Here is a 16,908-nt window from a genome sequence, read left to right as displayed (position 1 = left end):
GTAGAATTTCCACCGTCTACAATTGTAATACCTGTACCATCCACAGAAACCAGTGAAAAATCATGATGCGTGAGTGGAATGGCAGGTCACTGAGGGTATGGGGGTAGATGGGCACAGCTTTTCAGTATCTTCCAATGACCTTTTGCAGAGTCTGAGTTTCACATTTGATTGCTGGTTAAGTTCGGACAGAACTTATAAGAAAAAAAAAATGATGCTAGTACTTCGGTGATCACGTCTGTCGTCTGTTGAGCACATAGGGCCAGGCTCTGTCTTTTGAGCTCATATAATCACCACCTTTTCCCGTGTTAACGGTTCCATTCGTATCTCAACTTTATAGATGAGAATCCTGCTGCCTAAGGTCACCAAGCTAGGTCCAAACATAGCAGTCTTATCCCAAAGTCGTGCTCTTAACCACTGAACTGTGCTACTTACCAAGAGTGTATAGCTTCTTCGAAGAAATGACGCTAAGGCCATCATTTGGCTTCATCCGCAGTTTTACCTGGCAAATGCCAGTGGCCTTGGCTCTCTGGCCGTTACTCTGAGGAAGTGCATGGGAGACAGGCCTGGCCAGTGAGCGTGGAGGGAGCTCAGAGGATGCCTTACCCGTGCCCTGGTGTTCCAGATTGCTAAATGGATATTTCTATTTCAGCGTGATACGTAGGCTTAGGGCCCATGAAGCGCTTTGAATTCCCTAGAAGTCATAGAAATTATCCTCTTCATGAATAACTGAAATTGCAGAAGGCCAAAAAAGTATGAACGCCACTTGGTTATTAAACTTGAGACAACTTAGCATTGGAATGGAAGTCAGGGACACAGAGTTTAGAGGCCTGAATTTGAGTCTGAACTTGCCAGCAAATCCCCTAACTATTCTTCACCTTAGTTTTCTAACCTAAAAAACAGGAAGATACCTGTCTTACTGGGAGGATGAAATTACGTAGACATGCAAATGTATTTTGTATAGGAATATACAGACATGAGCAAAATTTACTGTTCCAAGTGTTTGGCTGTGGGATACAGAGCTCCTGGGATGAGTTCTTGGTAGCTTCCTTCCTCACTGCTGTTTGATCAAGGGCGGACTTTGTTTTGCATGCCTTCTCTTCTGTAAAAGGTGGCTTCTTCTTGAAAGACCCACCATATCATGCCTTTCATATCTGGGTCGAGATTAGAAATCAGGGTTTTTAGGTGACAGAGAAGGCCAAGGCAGCCCGAGAGCATGGGTGCTGTTTGCAAGTGGGTTGAAGGGGAAACAGGTTTTCAAAGGAGAGGCCGACAGGGCCCAGCTGGCCCAGGTGCAGGCTCAGGAGCTGCCTCCCAAGGTGTGCACTGAACTTAGAAGCTGACAAAACCCCCTGGCTGTGGAGAAACAAGTAGAAGCCAAAGCATCCACGTCAACTCCTTCCCAGAACAATTCTTACGTTTTACTTTTTTTTTTTTTAACATATTTATTGGAGTATAATTGCTTTACAACGGTGTGTTAGTTTCTGCTGTATAACAAAGTGAATCAGCTCTATGTATACATATATCCCCATATCCCCTCCCTCTTGTGTCTCCCTCCCACCTTCCTTATCCCACCCCTCTAGGTGGTCACAAAGCACCGAGCTGATCTCCCTGTGCTATGCGGCTGCTTCCCACTAGCTATCTATTTTACATTTGGTAGCGTATATATGCACATGCCACTCTCTCACTTCGTCCCAGCTTCCCCTTCCCCCTCCCCGTGTCCTCAAGTCCTTTAGCACAAACAAATGCATTTGATTTCCCTGTTCATTATTTGGGCGAAAGCATTAATCAACAAGAAAATGGCCCAAACCTGGCAGCAGTTGGGAGGAGAAATGGGAGGCCTAGATGTTTCCACAGCCCTGCCGCCCACATCATACCCTGCACGGCTCCCTCCCCGAGGCTGGGCACGGGCCGTGGGGTCCTGCTTCCACTGAGCCACACTGCACAGGTGTGCACGCTGGATGGCAACTGTTAATAGCTCACCCACTTCACATTTCTTCTTTTTTTTTCTTATAGCATTATCCTGAAAAAAAATCTCATTTAAGAAATGAATCTTATTTTTAGTTAAAAATACCCAATTCGGATATCATAAAGGGGCCCAAGTACCAGTTGTTCCTGGTTTGCACTAGAAACAGGTTGCATGAAGAGCCCTCCTGGTAGCCTGTAGCTTTACTGAAGTTAAAACTCCCACTGCCTGTAAAATTCAGATCCATCATTCAGCTGAGTCTGAGGAATGATGTCTCCGTTGGAGACCCCAGAATAGGGGGCTGTTGTTTCACTAGAGACATCACAGCCTCTTAATGGCCTGGTAGTCTCAGCGATAATATTCTAAATACACATTACAGAGAGCAGAGCATATTCATAACTGCTCCGTGGTGGCATTTAGATTTACCCTTGAAATTTATTTTTAATTTTTACAGTTGTCTCCTTAACCATGTATATTACTCCCTTCTTCAAACAATCTGTCTTGCTGCTGCAGTTCTTCTTGAAACCAAAGCATAATTAAATATTAAATTAATATTTCATTTAAAATTAAATATCAAAGGCTTCCGTCTAATCTTTCTCTTGTGCACTGCTATTTCTCACCTTGTGTTCTCATTCCTGTATCCACAAAGGCAGGTACCACCTCTTAATAATGTGTTCCTCTATTATCTTTGTTCTTTTTTTTTTTTTTTACATTGGTGACACTGAACCTTTGCTACATTGAAACAAATGGATGTAGGGAGAGATTTCAGTGTAGCAAAGGTTAAAGACAACTTAATTCAACAGCCCATGGCCTCAACTCCACCCATCTCCACTTCTCAAGGAAGAATTTCACGGCACCAACTAAGTAATAGTCTTAGAATCATATAATGCAAGAGCTTACAAGGGGTCTTAGAGGCCATTTAGCCCAACCTTTTGTTTTTGCAGAGACATAAACCAAAGTCCACCTGCCCTTGAAGGTGGTGTGATTGGTCAGAGTTAGGAATTAAGGCATCCCAGGAAAAGGCCAGCTTTATCTCCACCACACCATCAGATGCTATGAAACTCTTTAACTTGGGAGCATTATAACGCCAATGGAACATAGCCTTGAATCTTGGACACCTGAGGAGTATGGCAGAAGGTAGATGAATAGATGAGAAAATTGGAAGGATTGGGAGAGAAAGAGAGGAACGAAAATCACAGCACAAAGAAGGCAGACCTCACAGGAATCAATACGTTAATATCAAAGCACTTTGAAGTCATAGACACTGAGGGAGGAGCAGAATGGAGACATCCTAAAGGTGGCATGAGGGCAGGAGCTAGTCTGTGTGCATGCAGATTCCTCCCCAGGCAAACAAGGCTGTTTTACTCCTTCCTGTCCCGTCAATAGAGAGTAACTGTCTTTGACCAGAGCCGTACGGAGAGGTGCTCCTCATGCATGTTTTCTCCTCAGCCTGCACATCAAAGTCCATCTTTTGATCTGGCAGTCGCGTTACATAGATTTTAGTTTTCTTGAGCAGGATTCTTTTTCCATTGCTTTCTTTATTCCTGGAGAAGGTTGGAATTTAGAGTTAGGACTGGAGAGATCCTCTAGTTCTGTGGCCTGAACCCCTTAGTGGCCCGTGGTCTCTGTGATAGAAGTGAAGATCCTTTGCTGCAGATAAATGCACATAGCTGCAGACACACAACTAGGCTCGGACTTCTAGACTTTTGTCGGCCTCTTGATGGCCATCCATAGACTCTGCAGTGTCCTAGGCTCCAACTGAAGACTTACTAGTGAGGAATGCTGCAACCCAGGCCAACATCCCAGAGTGGCAGCCTGACAGAACACTCAGATCTCCCTCACCCCATCATCTTCTTGGTCTCCTCTCCAATTTCTGTAAAGGAACTCAATCGGCCCTTGATATTGCCACCTTTGCGATAAGTACTTCTGTTGGTCAATGGCAGAAATGACCACCTACCTACAAAGTCAACACTGTCTTTGTTGAGGTTTGACCAGAACTCTAACCAAGAGTCTCCTTTCCATGTTAGCCAGTGTTCCCTCTATTTCTGGGAAACAGAAGTAGAGGCATAAGCTGGGGTAAGCATTATATTCTCTCTGTGACTCCTCTTAAGGAAAAACAATCATGTAGAATTTATCCATCTCACCAACGCTTTGGGAAAATTAATACTGAGCAACAGCCAGCTTTTTTTTTTAAATGAGTGGCTCCCAGTAGATATTTTTAGTTAAATACTATTTACTTATAAAAGGAACCCTTCACACATTGCTTATAGTTTATATCTAGTCGTTGGGTCCGAGATACATAAGTAACCTCATATATTATCCCTGCAATCAAAATAAGAAATGACACGTGAGATCCAAGCTCTCAGGAGAAATATTATGAAATCTCAAGGTATTGATGAAAGTTTTTCCAAGGCTGATCCAAAGGGGATTTAGATTCTGTGGCAGTTGAAATGTGTATTATTAAACTCCTTAAGCAAACCCGAATGACTCCCAGTGGAGGATTAAGACATTCTATGTATAGCAAAGGCGAAATTCTCATGTCTGAGTTTTCTCTATTGAATTCCCCCTTGATTAGCTTCTGTAATATTTAACTTCATGCCATGCCATAATTATTTAATAAAAGGTAAATATAAATTATATTTCAGTGGGGATATGACCTTTTACCTTCATGTTATGTTACTAAAGAAAGACATAGATAAATAGAGCCTATACATTGAAGCATATTTTTAATTTACTGTGTCTTCGCCTTGCCAGCATTTCTCTATGTCCCCGTCAGCCAAGGGGTTGGCAGGACTTCACACCATCCCCGCACTCCACGTGGTAGGAGAGGCTGTAAATTCACACTGATGACGGCAGCTCATGATCTGGTTGGCCCTGAGAGACAGTCTTGGTGCTGGTCTCGGGCACCTCATTAGCTAATTGAGGTTTACTTGGCTCACACCAGGCCTGAAAAGTCAGAGAACACCCAGGGAGAGGGGAGGGGGCAAGTTGGGACTCAAGGTGAGGCCGAACAACTGGTCGGATGCGACGTGAGTTTGGAACCAGAGTAAAAGTTGTCCAATGCAATCCTGATGTTTTGAAGGCTGAACCCTTGAGGGACTGACTGATTTTTCCTCTTACAGTTTGGTGTTGAGTAAACGGTTTGGACTTCATGATTTTTACTTCACAATAGCACTTAAGTGGCATGGTGTGTGTGTGTGTGTGTGTGTGTGTGTGTGTGTGTGTGTGTGTGTGTGTGTGTGTGTGTGTGTGTGTGTGTGTGTGTGTGTGTGTGTGTGTGTGTGTGTGTGCGCACAGGCACATCCGTGTGATTATTCCCTGTCCATATACATATACATGACGGTGTGTGTGTCACTGTCTTTCTCATCTTGGCTACACACAGAACCCATCCACAGGTTATGCCTGTGAAGTTTGGCCAGAGCCTCCAGAAAACACTCAACATGAGAAATAGATGAGTATGTCTGTTTTGCTTATTCAGTTTAAAACGTGAATTGCTAACCCAGTGTGGTCAGGAGAGTCTGCTATTTCTGACTTAGGTGGGGAGCGAGGAGGGGAGGGAAGACAAGATGAACCAGACGTCACCCTTGTGTCCTGGGGGTTTTCATCTAACAGGGACAACGGTGGGTACCACTGTGTGATAAAGTCTGTGAGAGAGAAAGCCTTATGTGTGCCGATTAGAGCCCAGCTTTAGCAGATTCCTTTGTGAGCAGCAGTAAGGACCCAGGAATAAGGAGGTTAGTGGCGGCTAAGGGTGGACCGCTAGAGCTCTAGTGAGAGGGAGTGAGAACCTGTTACCCATGCAGATGGAAGAGAAGGGCCAAGGACAGTCATGGAGACAGCGGGGACCTTGGGGAGGGTGGCTAGATTCTCTGCCTTATGGGATATTCCCGTACTTTTTGCTCAGCACAGTGTGAGTATACCCATATTTAAAATTTCCATTTTCTGGGCTTCCCTGGTGGCGCTGTGGCTGAGAGTCCGCCTGCCGATGAAGAGGACACGGGTTCGTGCCCTGGTCCGGGAAGATCCCACATGCCGCGGAGCGGCTGGGCCCGTGAGCCATGGCCACTGAGCCTGCGCGTCCGGAGCCTGTGCTCCGCAACGGGAGAGGCCACAGCAGTGAGAGGCCCGCGTACCGCAAAAAAACCCAAAATTTCTGTTTTCTCCATGTAAGAAAATCAGCATCTTAGGTAATGAAATGGTGCATATTTGAGAAAAGATGAGGCTATGATTGATTTAGACCATTTTTTCACTAAGTCTGCTCACCCCGCAGCGCTGGGACGCTGTTTGTGTTTGCTGATTGATACCAAATGGGGCTTCTCTCACCCTCAGTGTTCTGGGCAGGGCTGCACTCTCTGATCTGTCCTTTGCTAGAAGCTGCAGAGGGAGCCTGGGGAGGGGTGGAAGGGGGTGCAGGGAGTAGGTGAGTGGAAGCAGAGGGTAGCATGGCCACTTTCAACACTCTGCCCTTGGCCAACTCCAGTCCAGTAGCGAAGGACAGAGGGGTAGCCTTTGGCCCGGGGGCTGCTGGCATATCTAGTGGGGACTTGGAATGACATCTCTGGTTCTACAGCAGAAAAAGTGAAGAGCACAGGCCTTGAAATTATAGAATCCAGGGTACAGATCCCACCTTTACTGCCTGGAGGTGCATTTAAAATGGGGATAAACTCCATGTCTTAGGGTTGTAATGAGGATTGAATGAGCTAATATATGTAAAAGGCGTTAGCATAATGCCTGTAACACAGTAAAACCTTCATTCTAACAGAGATCGTAACAGTTTTCATTATTGAGTATTATAGTCACTAAAAATCCTACTATTAAAGAAAAAGTCTTCAGAAATTGCTGACATTATAGTGCTAAGTGGAGAAAAAAAAAAACAGTTTACGGAATGATTCCAATTATACACACAGCTATTCTTACATGTGTTTCTGGGTAAGATGGTAATCTGAGTACAAGTGTTTAATCGGCCCCCATCCCCAGGATATATTGGAGAATATTTTCAAGAAAACATAAAAATAAGGGAAATCTGGTATTCGTGCGTGAAGCTAGGCTAGTCTCATCAATATGCCAGAAATTTTGTGCCATTGTGCTGATGTGTGCAGATGGGGTTGTGTTGGAGGATGTGTGACATTCCGCTCGTGGGAAAAGAAGAGCTGGGCCAGGAAATAATGGGGGAAACCCTGACAAAACCTCCCAGATCCCTCCCCCAGTGAGAACAAGCGACACAGCAGAAACTAGATCTTGAATGGAAAGAGTACACTCAACAATTCCATGTCCAGAGAAGTTGTCATTAATATGTGAGGAAAACAGAAAGACAGTCTCTTATTTCAAGGGCCCCGACAGAATTCAGTTCTTATTCCTACTGAGGTAAGCTGACTGCTGGAGCACTGATCAGTGAGGAAGGCAAGAAAGGAAAAGTAATGGTACCACAGGACCACTGGTCAGAAGAAAAAGCGATTAAACATATAGTATCTGAATTATTGTTAATATGATGACAAAGCTTAACAGAAACATGAAAGTTAATGTCTTAAAGGGACAGATCATAGAAAATCTAATAATAGGAATATTAGCTGAAGAGGATGAACCATCAACAAAAATGTAGAAGTACAGAGAATGAGGTGGGGAAATTAAGGGTAAGCAACAGTTTTTTTTTATATGTAGAGGGGCTCCATAGACTCAAACAATTAGGAAAAATAAAATACTTTTATAGAAAGCCAGAGGGACTATTTTAAATTAAAATAGGATGTGCATCTTCCTAATCACTAGAGAAAAACATATACATTAAAAACCTATTAGACATACAAGGAACATGTGGAAGGATAAATTTATAGCAGCAATTATGTATAAAAGATGTTAAATAATATGATCAAAAAGATACATTAAATAATACATTGAAAGCATTTCCCGTGGAACACAGACAAGACTAATATGAATTCACAAAAAACTTAATACATTTCAAAAGGCAGATATTCTGCCGGCCACCTTTTTGAATCCAGTGCAATTAATTAGAATAAATAATTAAGAGTTTAATACTCAATCACCTAGAAATTTTAGGATATTCTCTTTGGAACTAAAGGAAGACAAAATTAGAAACAGGACTATTCAGAATGTTGTAACAAAGTTGGTGCGGGGTGAGGGACTGTGTGGAGAGTCATAAATAGAAGAGTAGAAATTTTAAACAAATACTCTATTAGATTCTATGCTAAAACATTTAAAATCTTAATGAAATGCATGATTTCTTGATGGCTCATGGCCATTCAGTGTGAGTAACATGAATACTACTGGGGTAGTAGTTGGGGTATCTTGAAAGGGAGGAATCTATGGGTCATCCAGGTGGACATTTCCAGCCAATACTTGGATAAATAAGGCTGAATCTTGGGCAAGCTATCTGAACTGGAAGTAAAGATTTGTCATAGCATGTGGCCTGACATGGGAATCCTGGGGGCACTAATGAGGTTGCTGAGGAAGAATGTATAGGCAAGCAGAAGACTGCCTTGGCAACAAGAAGCATCAGACGGACAGAGGAAGCTGAGCAGTCCTCAAAGTAGGTTGCGATTGCCTGAGTGGAGCGGCAGGGGTGAAACAGGGCAGTGTGCATTCAGGAAAACCAGTGAGGGCTTCCCTGGTGGCGCAGTGGTTGGGAGTCCGCCTGCCGATGCAGGGGACACGGGTTCGTGCCCCGGTCTGGGAAGATCCCACATGCCGCGGAGCGGCTGGGCCCGTGAGCCATGGGCGCTGAGCCTGCGCTCCGCTGCGGGAGGGGCCACAACAGTGAGAGGCCCGCGTACCGCAAAAAAAAAAAAAAAAGAAAGCCAATGAGTTGAAGTATTTCCAGCAGGAGAGTTTTTCCAGTGTCAAATGCTAACTTGAGTTTAAGGTAAGAATGGAAAATTTCCTCTTGGTTTGGCTAAGATGTTATTGGTGACTTTGACAAGAGCAGTTTCACAGGGGTTCTTTCAAACTTTGAGTCAAGAGATAATATCCATGCAATATAAGTTTTATAGTGCATAGGATAAAATATAGAAAGCTTCTCAATTTATTTTTTCAAAGCTGGTATAAAATAAAATTTCAGAAGCCAACAACACCATGCACACTGTCCCAGTTACTAACATGGGCACACAAATCCCCAGCAACAATAATAGTAACAGACGCGTGTTGAGGGCTTAAATTGTGCCAGGCGCTATTCTCAGTAATGTAATTGATTTCATCCTCCCACCAGCAATCATAAGAAAACAGTAACAAATTGTATTCAGAAGTATACTAAGCAAATTATATACCACATCCATGAGTCAAGGATTAATTGTGAAATATTGACAAATCTACTCTAAAATACAATTTAAATTGGTCCAGGGAGAAAATTCATATGACTGTAATTTCCTAAAATTCTAAGAAGTCCTGATAAAAGCCCTTATCAAAACATGATAACTAGGGCTTCCCTGGTGGCGCAGTGGTTGAGAGTCCGCCTGCCAATGCAGGGGACATGGGTTCGTGCCCCAGTCCCGGAAGATCCCACATGCCGCGGAGCGGCTGGGCCCGTGAGCCATGGCCGCTGAGCCTGAGCGTCCGGAACCACAACAGTGAGAGGCCCGCGTACCGCAAACAACAACAACAACAACAACAACAAAAACATGATAACTAATATCTATCTCAAATAGCCAACATCACATTTGGTGCTGAAGTGTTAGTGTCATTCCCACTTTAAAGGAAAAAAAGTCATCCTCTTTTCAGACACTTTTTGGGAAGTTTTAGCCAATACAAGAATGGGCTTCAGAGAACTAAACAGAATTAATATATTTATCAAAAGGAGACAAAATGATCATCACATATAGATGTTCTGAATGTACAAACCTAAGAATGAACAGAAAAAATAAGTACATCTGTCAGGGGTTTGGTTACAAAATAAGAGACAAGTACTATTGGTTAAGATCTTTTACCTGCAAAGAACTGTGCTGGGGGCATGCTACATATTGTTTCGTTTAATTTTGACAGCAAACCCATGAGATGGATTTTAAACAGACGTTCACAGAAGGTAATGGCGGAGCTGGAATTTAAACCCAAGATCTACTTGACTCAAAAGCTGATTCTCTTAATGACTATAGTATATACCACCACACACTCCCCTCACACACACTGCCTGTGCAGACACATAACAACCAAAGTGTTTCTAGGTGCTAGTAAAACTCTTAGAAAATATGATGAGGGAGTAATCATATTCACAATAAAATCAACAAAAAGTGAAATACATAGCAAAAAATGAAAACCAAAAATCTTATTACCTGTACGATGAACAGTACACATTTTACTGGTGGACCTAAAGAATTCGTATATGTATGTATAAGCAACACCCCCCCCATGTGTGTGTGTGTGTGTGTGTGTGTGTGTGTGTGAATGTGTGAATGTGTACTTGCCAGATCTTGCAGTTGGGATGGTCTTTCTACCTGTAATACCTAAGGACAGATTTGGACATAATGTTGTAACATGGTGACAGAGTGTTAAAAGTATTAATATGTGAAGTGTTTTTACAAGTAAAAAAAAAAGGCCTAATTCTCAATAGAAAAGAGTGCAGAAAGTATTATAAGCAGTTCATAAAAGAAAAAATTAAAATGATCAGCAAGTATAAGAAAAAAATGTCAGCCTCACTGATGAATAAAGAAATGTAAGTTAAAATGACCACATGCCTTGCTGGAGGGAGTATAAATTTATATGTTCTTCTGAGGAGTGGTTTGACAGTATGTGTGAAAGGCCTTAAATATAAATCATAATTTTTTCTCTGGTAATTCTAATTCTTAGAATTTTCCAATCGAAAGAATTAAAGTTATGCACAAAGGATAATTTTTGCTCTGATTTTTATAATAGTGAGAAATTAGGACCACGTTAAATGCCAAACATTAGGAAGCCATTTAAATAAATTATAGACCATGTCATGGAAAAATATGCAGGAATTTTAAATAATGTTATAAAAGAATATTTAATGACCTGGGGGAAAATTTGATATATTTTTAAATGGATAAAAAGTAGGTTATGGAATGGTGTGAATAGTATGCTCTGAATAATTTTAAGTATGTGTGTGTGTTTAAATCTTGGAGGATATAAGCAAAAATGTCAACCCAGATCATCTCTAAAATGGTGAGATTATGGATGATTTTATCTTTGCTTCTATATTTAAAAATTTAAATAATTTCTTTAAATAAAAGGTGTTGCTTTGAGAGTTCAAATAAAAGAAAAAATATTTATAAAACATATATGCAAAAAGTAAGATTGGGCTTCCCTGGTGGCGCAGTGGTTGAGAGTCCGCCTGCCGATGCAGGGGACGCGGGTTCGTGCCCCGGTCCGGGAAGATCCCACATGCCGCGGAGCGGCTGGGCCCGTGAGCCATGGCCGCTGAGCCTGCGCGACCGGAGCCTGTGCTCCGCAACAGGAGAGGCCACGACAGTGAGAGGCCCGCGTACCGGAAAAAAAAAAAAGTAAGATTAAAAAGGAAATACACCCTCCTGTGTTTACTGCTGCCTAATGGGAGTGCAGGTGATTATTATTTTACCCTTTATATCTTTTTTCTTTACTTTGATCGTGTATTAATTTTAAAACCATAAAATATAAGCAACAAAATTTTAAAAAGTAAAGGGGGAGAGGAAAGAAGGATAAAGGAATCAACCCCCAAAACTCTTTAGCACAGTAGAAATGCCAAAATAGGTCCTTCATTCATTCATTTTACAATTGCTGACACGAAGTGCCTATTATGTGCCAGGCTCTGTCTCCAACAATGAGAACACAGTGGCAAAACAGAATAAGTGTGAATTCTGCTCCTATGGAACTTGGCAGTATCTGGTGAAGCCTGACATGAAGTGAATGTATGTGTAACAAAACATAATTGAAAATTTTGAAAGTCTATTATGCATAAGAAGAGAGTTTTATGAGAATAAACTCACAGAAGGTTTATATATGTATGAACGTAAATATTTAAGAGCATGATTAAGAAAAAGTGATGTTTAGGAGAAGAATTACTAGATGATGAAGGTATACTGGGGAAGGAGGCAAAGAGGGAAGAAGGGAAAAGCATGTAAAGGTACTTTATCGTCTTCCGAAGAAACTGGGATGGGATATGGTTGATTGTGTAATGTTTCTGATTATTTGGGAGTGAGCAGAGAATGATAAGTGTGTGTACTTAAGGCAGAAATGATAAAATAATTATAATAATCCTGAAATTTGGAGACCTTTCTATTACCCATGGCAGACTTAATTAGAAGCTTTGCTTTATGGCCAGTTTATATACTCAAAAAGAAGACTTTTGTTTTTCAGCATTAAATGAACCCACCATAGACTATGGCTTTCAGAGACTGCAGAAAGTCATCCCAAGGCATCCTGGAGATCCTGAGAGATTAGCTAAGGTAAAATGCTTTGGAAAATGACACGTGAAAACCTTCTTGGAGAATTTCCGCAAACTTAGATAAATCTAGCGACTTAAGTCTCTTTAAAATTAAATTAGGCATTGAAATTTGGCTAAGCTGGAGATACAAGATGCGCATAAAATATCTACTAACTGTGAACTATGTTATGGTCAATCTCTGAGGAAATATGAAATCTGAAAAGTTGGGCCTATGAAACAAACACACTACAATTATTCAGCTTATAAAACATTGCCAACTTTATGAAAATAAATAATTATATAATTGCTTAAAAGTATAAGTTCCCATTCCTTTGTATTTAAACGTAATTTTGTTTACCCGTAATTACAAGGACATAGTAATCCACAATCAAGTATTCACTGAAGGCCTAGTACGTACACAGATATTTAAGGAAGTGAAAACACATCCATATATAATTTCTATGAAATGTATCTGTTTCAAATGAACTTGCTCACAAAAATTATATAGTGAATCTGGCCCATTATTTTAGCTTTCTTTATTTAAAAATATGTCAGGGCTTCCCTGGTGGCGCAGTGCTTGAGAGTCCGCCTGCCAATGCAGGGGACACGGGTTTGTACCCCGGTCCGGGAAGATCCCACATGCCGCGGAGCGGCTGGGCCCGTGAGCTGTGGCCGCTGAGCCTGCGCGTCCGGAGCCTGTGCTCCGCAATGGGAGAGGCCACAACAGTGAGAGGCCCGCGTACCGCAAAAAAAAAAAAAAAAAAAAGTCAATTTATTAGGTATTAATTAATGAGAAATTACGAAATTTTAACATTTTATTTACATTTTAAGTACATACATTATAAAATGCCATGTTCTCTTTTCTGTAGTGTGAGTGAAATTCAAGTACAGCAGTTGCTTCTGCATAGCACCTTTGTTTTCCTCTTGGAAAAATCCCCAGCCCCACCATTAAATTAGATGATATCCAGAAAGTAGGTTAATAGCAATTTAAAAGGCTGTTAAAAACAGAAGGTGGAAAAGACAAAATGAGAGGAAAGGGATTACTGATTACTAATTCTCTCTGGTTAAAGTGAACAGGGGGAAATATTACTGAAAGAATTCATCTTTATTAGAGTAAAATTTTGCAGAAGGCATTGCCAGGATAATTTCAGTACTCTGGACAACTCCTTGGCAGGCAGCTAAGCTCAGGTCAATCAATCATTTTGAGACTATTTGGTTAATTAGAATACCAGATTTTTTTAATGGAATGGTCTGTAAGTAGTTTTTAATGGAACTCCCATGACGTTATTAATTTTAGCCAACTTTACCCTTAATTTGGTTGTGTTTTGTTTTGGTAGCCAAGCTATTTGTGGAGCCCTTTTATCGAGAAGTATTTCACATAGATATGCATTTATAGGGGGATTCATACGTGTGATCATATTCTACCTGTCAAACCAAATATAGGACCTCTTGGCTAGTTACTTACACTTTAGGGGGATGCCTGGACTTTCGATTTTTATACGTAATTTTCCTTTGTGTTGGCCATTTTGGGTTTTACCTTTGCTTATATCCTACCCTTTCTTTTCTTTTTCTAGGAAATGCTGTTGAAAAGAGCTGCAGATCTGGTGGAGGCGCTCTATGGGACACCACACAATAACCAGGTTAGGTGCTCCCATTTTGCACTCTCTTGAGTTCAACTCCTATTGCTCGATAAAAACATTCACCTCAACCTGCCACTTTGTAGGACATCATTTTGAAGCGTGCCGCAGATATTGCTGAAGCCCTGTACAGTGTCCCCAGGAATCCCAGCCAGATCCCAGCTCTCTCCAGCTCTCCAGCTCACAGTGGCATGATGGGCATCAATTCTTATGGCAGCCAGCTTGGGGTCAGCATCTCAGAGTCAACACAGGGAAATAATCAAGGTACTACCTTTCTCAGAGTCAAAAGGCAAACATCTTATACATTTAAAAGGCTGGTTCTGCTGGAGTGGAAGGAGTTAAAGCTTGATTCTTATAAGAGTGTGTCCCAGGGCTTCCCTGGTGGCGCAGTGGTTGAGAGTCCACCTGCCATCGCAGGGGACGCGGGTTCGTGCCCCGGTCCGGGAAGATCCCACATGCCGCGGAGCGGCTGGGCCGGTGAGCCATGGCCGCTGAGCCTGCGCGTCCGGAGCCTGTGCTCCGCAATGGGAGAGGCCACAGCAGTGAGAGGCCTGTGTACTGCAAAAACAAACAAAAAAGAGTGTGTCCCAGATAAGCAATGCAGTCATTGGATTATCTCAACATTAGGTGTATTGTTAGACTTTGAGCTCTTTAGGTACCTGGCAGAATCCTTTAACTGGAAACATTTAAGTATTGTGAATTTAGAAGAGTTTAGGCTTACTAAAACTAGATTTACGGGTATTGTTTGAATAAAATCTACACTTCTGCTATTGTGGTCATCAAACTGAATAATGGAAAGGAGCTGAGTTATTGCTATTCTTGTTAATTACACCCAAATTCCTAGTGCCAAGGGTGAATGGCTTAGTTTGGTAACTTCTATTTGTGTATTATCTCATATATATATATATATATGCAAATGTATACAAATATATAAATACAGCAACACAGTTAACAGTGCTTCTACACGTAAAGCATATTGAGTAAAGGTTTTTGTCATTGAGGTTGATTTTATTAAGGTGCTAAATTTATCATAAATCATGTTTTAAAAGGAGTGAATGTTTCTGCTGATGTACCTCACCTTGGGATAGTTTTATTTCTAATTCTATCATCCATTGCAAGGGAATTCCTCAGTCTCATGCTCAGGGTGAGTTCTTCTTACAGAAAGATGGGTGGGACATATTATTACCTTTTTTTTTTTTCCCCTAAATTTGGGTCATTTCTTAAATAGCTTTAGAGACAGTTATCCTATGTGGTTATTTCAGGATAGATTAGGTGAGGTCTCTGTGCTGGGGTTTCAGAAGTGTGGGGAGGACTCATCCCACTCTGGACTGGATCTCCGTGCATTCAATTGCGGATGCTTCCGAGTCTTTGGTCAAAGAACAGCCCATTTATTTATTTTTTTAACTTTTTTTTTAAAATTGAAGTGTAGTTGATTTACAATGTGGCATTAATTTCTGCTGTACAGAAAAATGACTCAGTTATACACATAGGTACATTCTTTTTTATATTCTTTTCCACTATGGTTTATCCCAGGGGATTGGATATAGTTCCATGTGCTCTACAGTAGGACCTTGTTGTTTATCCATTCTAAATGTAACAGTTTGAGTCTATTACCCCCAAACTCCCAACCATCCCTTCCCCTACTTCCCCTCCACCTTGGTAACCACAAGTCTGTTCTCTGTGTCTGTGAGTCTCTTTCTGTTTCCCAGATTGGTTCATTTGTGTCATATTTTAGATTCCACATATAAGTGATATCATATGGTATTTGTCTTTCTCTTTCCAACTTACTTCACTTAGTATGATAAGCTCTGGTGTTATCCATGTTGCTGCAAAGGGCATTATTTCGAAAGAACAGCCCATTTAGATGAACTTATCAATGCATTTTAAACGAAAATGTTCCCCACCCCACCCAGCAGGGCATGGTAACAACTTCAGACTTCTATAGCTGTGATCTTCAGAGTGCTAGTGCCTCTTGAAATGTTATCAGGATGCCTTTTCCCCATCACACCCAGAAAAGATGCTATGTTATGTTAAATTTGGGAAACACTAGGTTAGCAAAGTTAAACCGGTTTATTCATTCTCCAGGCCCTTCATATACGAATCTTCAATACGCTACGGTACGCACCATCTGCCAAGCTTTATTTGACCACAGAACGCTTTTCTCAGTGATACCCATCAGTATCTCAGAGGGCTCTAGCGTTACATGAAGTAGGATTTGGGAGATGTCACTGCCGTTAGTCATTCACTCCTTGGTGTGAGTTGGAGATGTTGACTGCCAATGGGAAAGAGGAGGAAGGGGGGAATTACAGGGATATGGTTTTGTGCGAGATGGGAAAGAGACAGGAAGGTATAAAAAGCTTGAAGACAAACTGCAGACTTTTCCACTACAGCCTACAGTCAACTTGGAATTCTATAGACTGGGGGCCATGTGGACCTATGCTGCCATATTTGTGTGTGTGTGTGTGTGTGTGTGTGTGTGTGTGTGTGTGTGTGTGTGTGTGTGTGTGTGTGTGTGTGTGTGTGTGTGTGTGTGTGTGTGTGTGTGTGTGTGTGTGTGTGTGTGTGTGTGTGTTCATTTATCTGCACTTTCTCTCTGCTGTCCAGGATACATCCGCAACACAAGCAGCATCTCTCCGCGGGGCTACTCTTCCAGCTCTACCCCTCAGCAGTCTAACTACAGCACCTCCAGTAACAGTATGAACGGCTACAGCAACGTCCCTATGGCCAACCTGGGTGTCCCAGGATCTCCAGGATTTCTAAACGGCTCCCCCACAGGCTCCCCTTATGGAAGTAAGTGCCCTGTCCATCCCTCCAGCTCTCCCTGTCTCTCTGTCCCTGGGTTTTACTCTTCAGCCTTTTGAGGGAGAGTAGCATTCCAGCATCTTACTGACTCACGGAGGAGTGGTCCTTCCTGCCTTTTGTACTTTTCCTTGAGTGGACTTGGGCTC

The 16,908-nt window shown here is 41.9% G+C and overlaps 1 protein-coding gene across 6 annotated transcripts in view; it reads left to right on the top strand.

Moving 5' to 3' along the window:
* EBF2 (EBF transcription factor 2) overlaps positions 1-16,908 on the top strand; it is a 191,462-nt gene that overhangs the window by 160,668 nt on the left and 13,886 nt on the right. For 4 of the 6 annotated variants that reach the window (XM_060013590.1, XM_060013587.1, XM_060013586.1 and 1 more), the window contains 4 exons: positions 12,257-12,345; positions 13,898-13,963; positions 14,047-14,224; positions 16,565-16,750. In XM_060013590.1, coding sequence (XP_059869573.1) covers positions 12,257-12,345; positions 13,898-13,963; positions 14,047-14,224; positions 16,565-16,750 — 519 coding nt within the window. The remainder of the gene's footprint in view (positions 1-12,256; positions 12,346-13,897; positions 13,964-14,046; positions 14,225-16,564; positions 16,751-16,908) is intronic. The other 2 variants (XM_060013592.1, XM_060013591.1) reach the window with 1 other exon arrangement.

This window comes from Delphinus delphis, chromosome 6 (genome assembly GCF_949987515.2).
Source record: "Delphinus delphis chromosome 6, mDelDel1.2, whole genome shotgun sequence".
NCBI classification, from domain to species: Eukaryota; Metazoa; Chordata; class Mammalia; order Artiodactyla; family Delphinidae; genus Delphinus; species Delphinus delphis.
The sequence above is the reverse complement of the archived record's forward strand: the minus strand, read 5'-3'. Positions and strand labels throughout refer to the sequence as shown.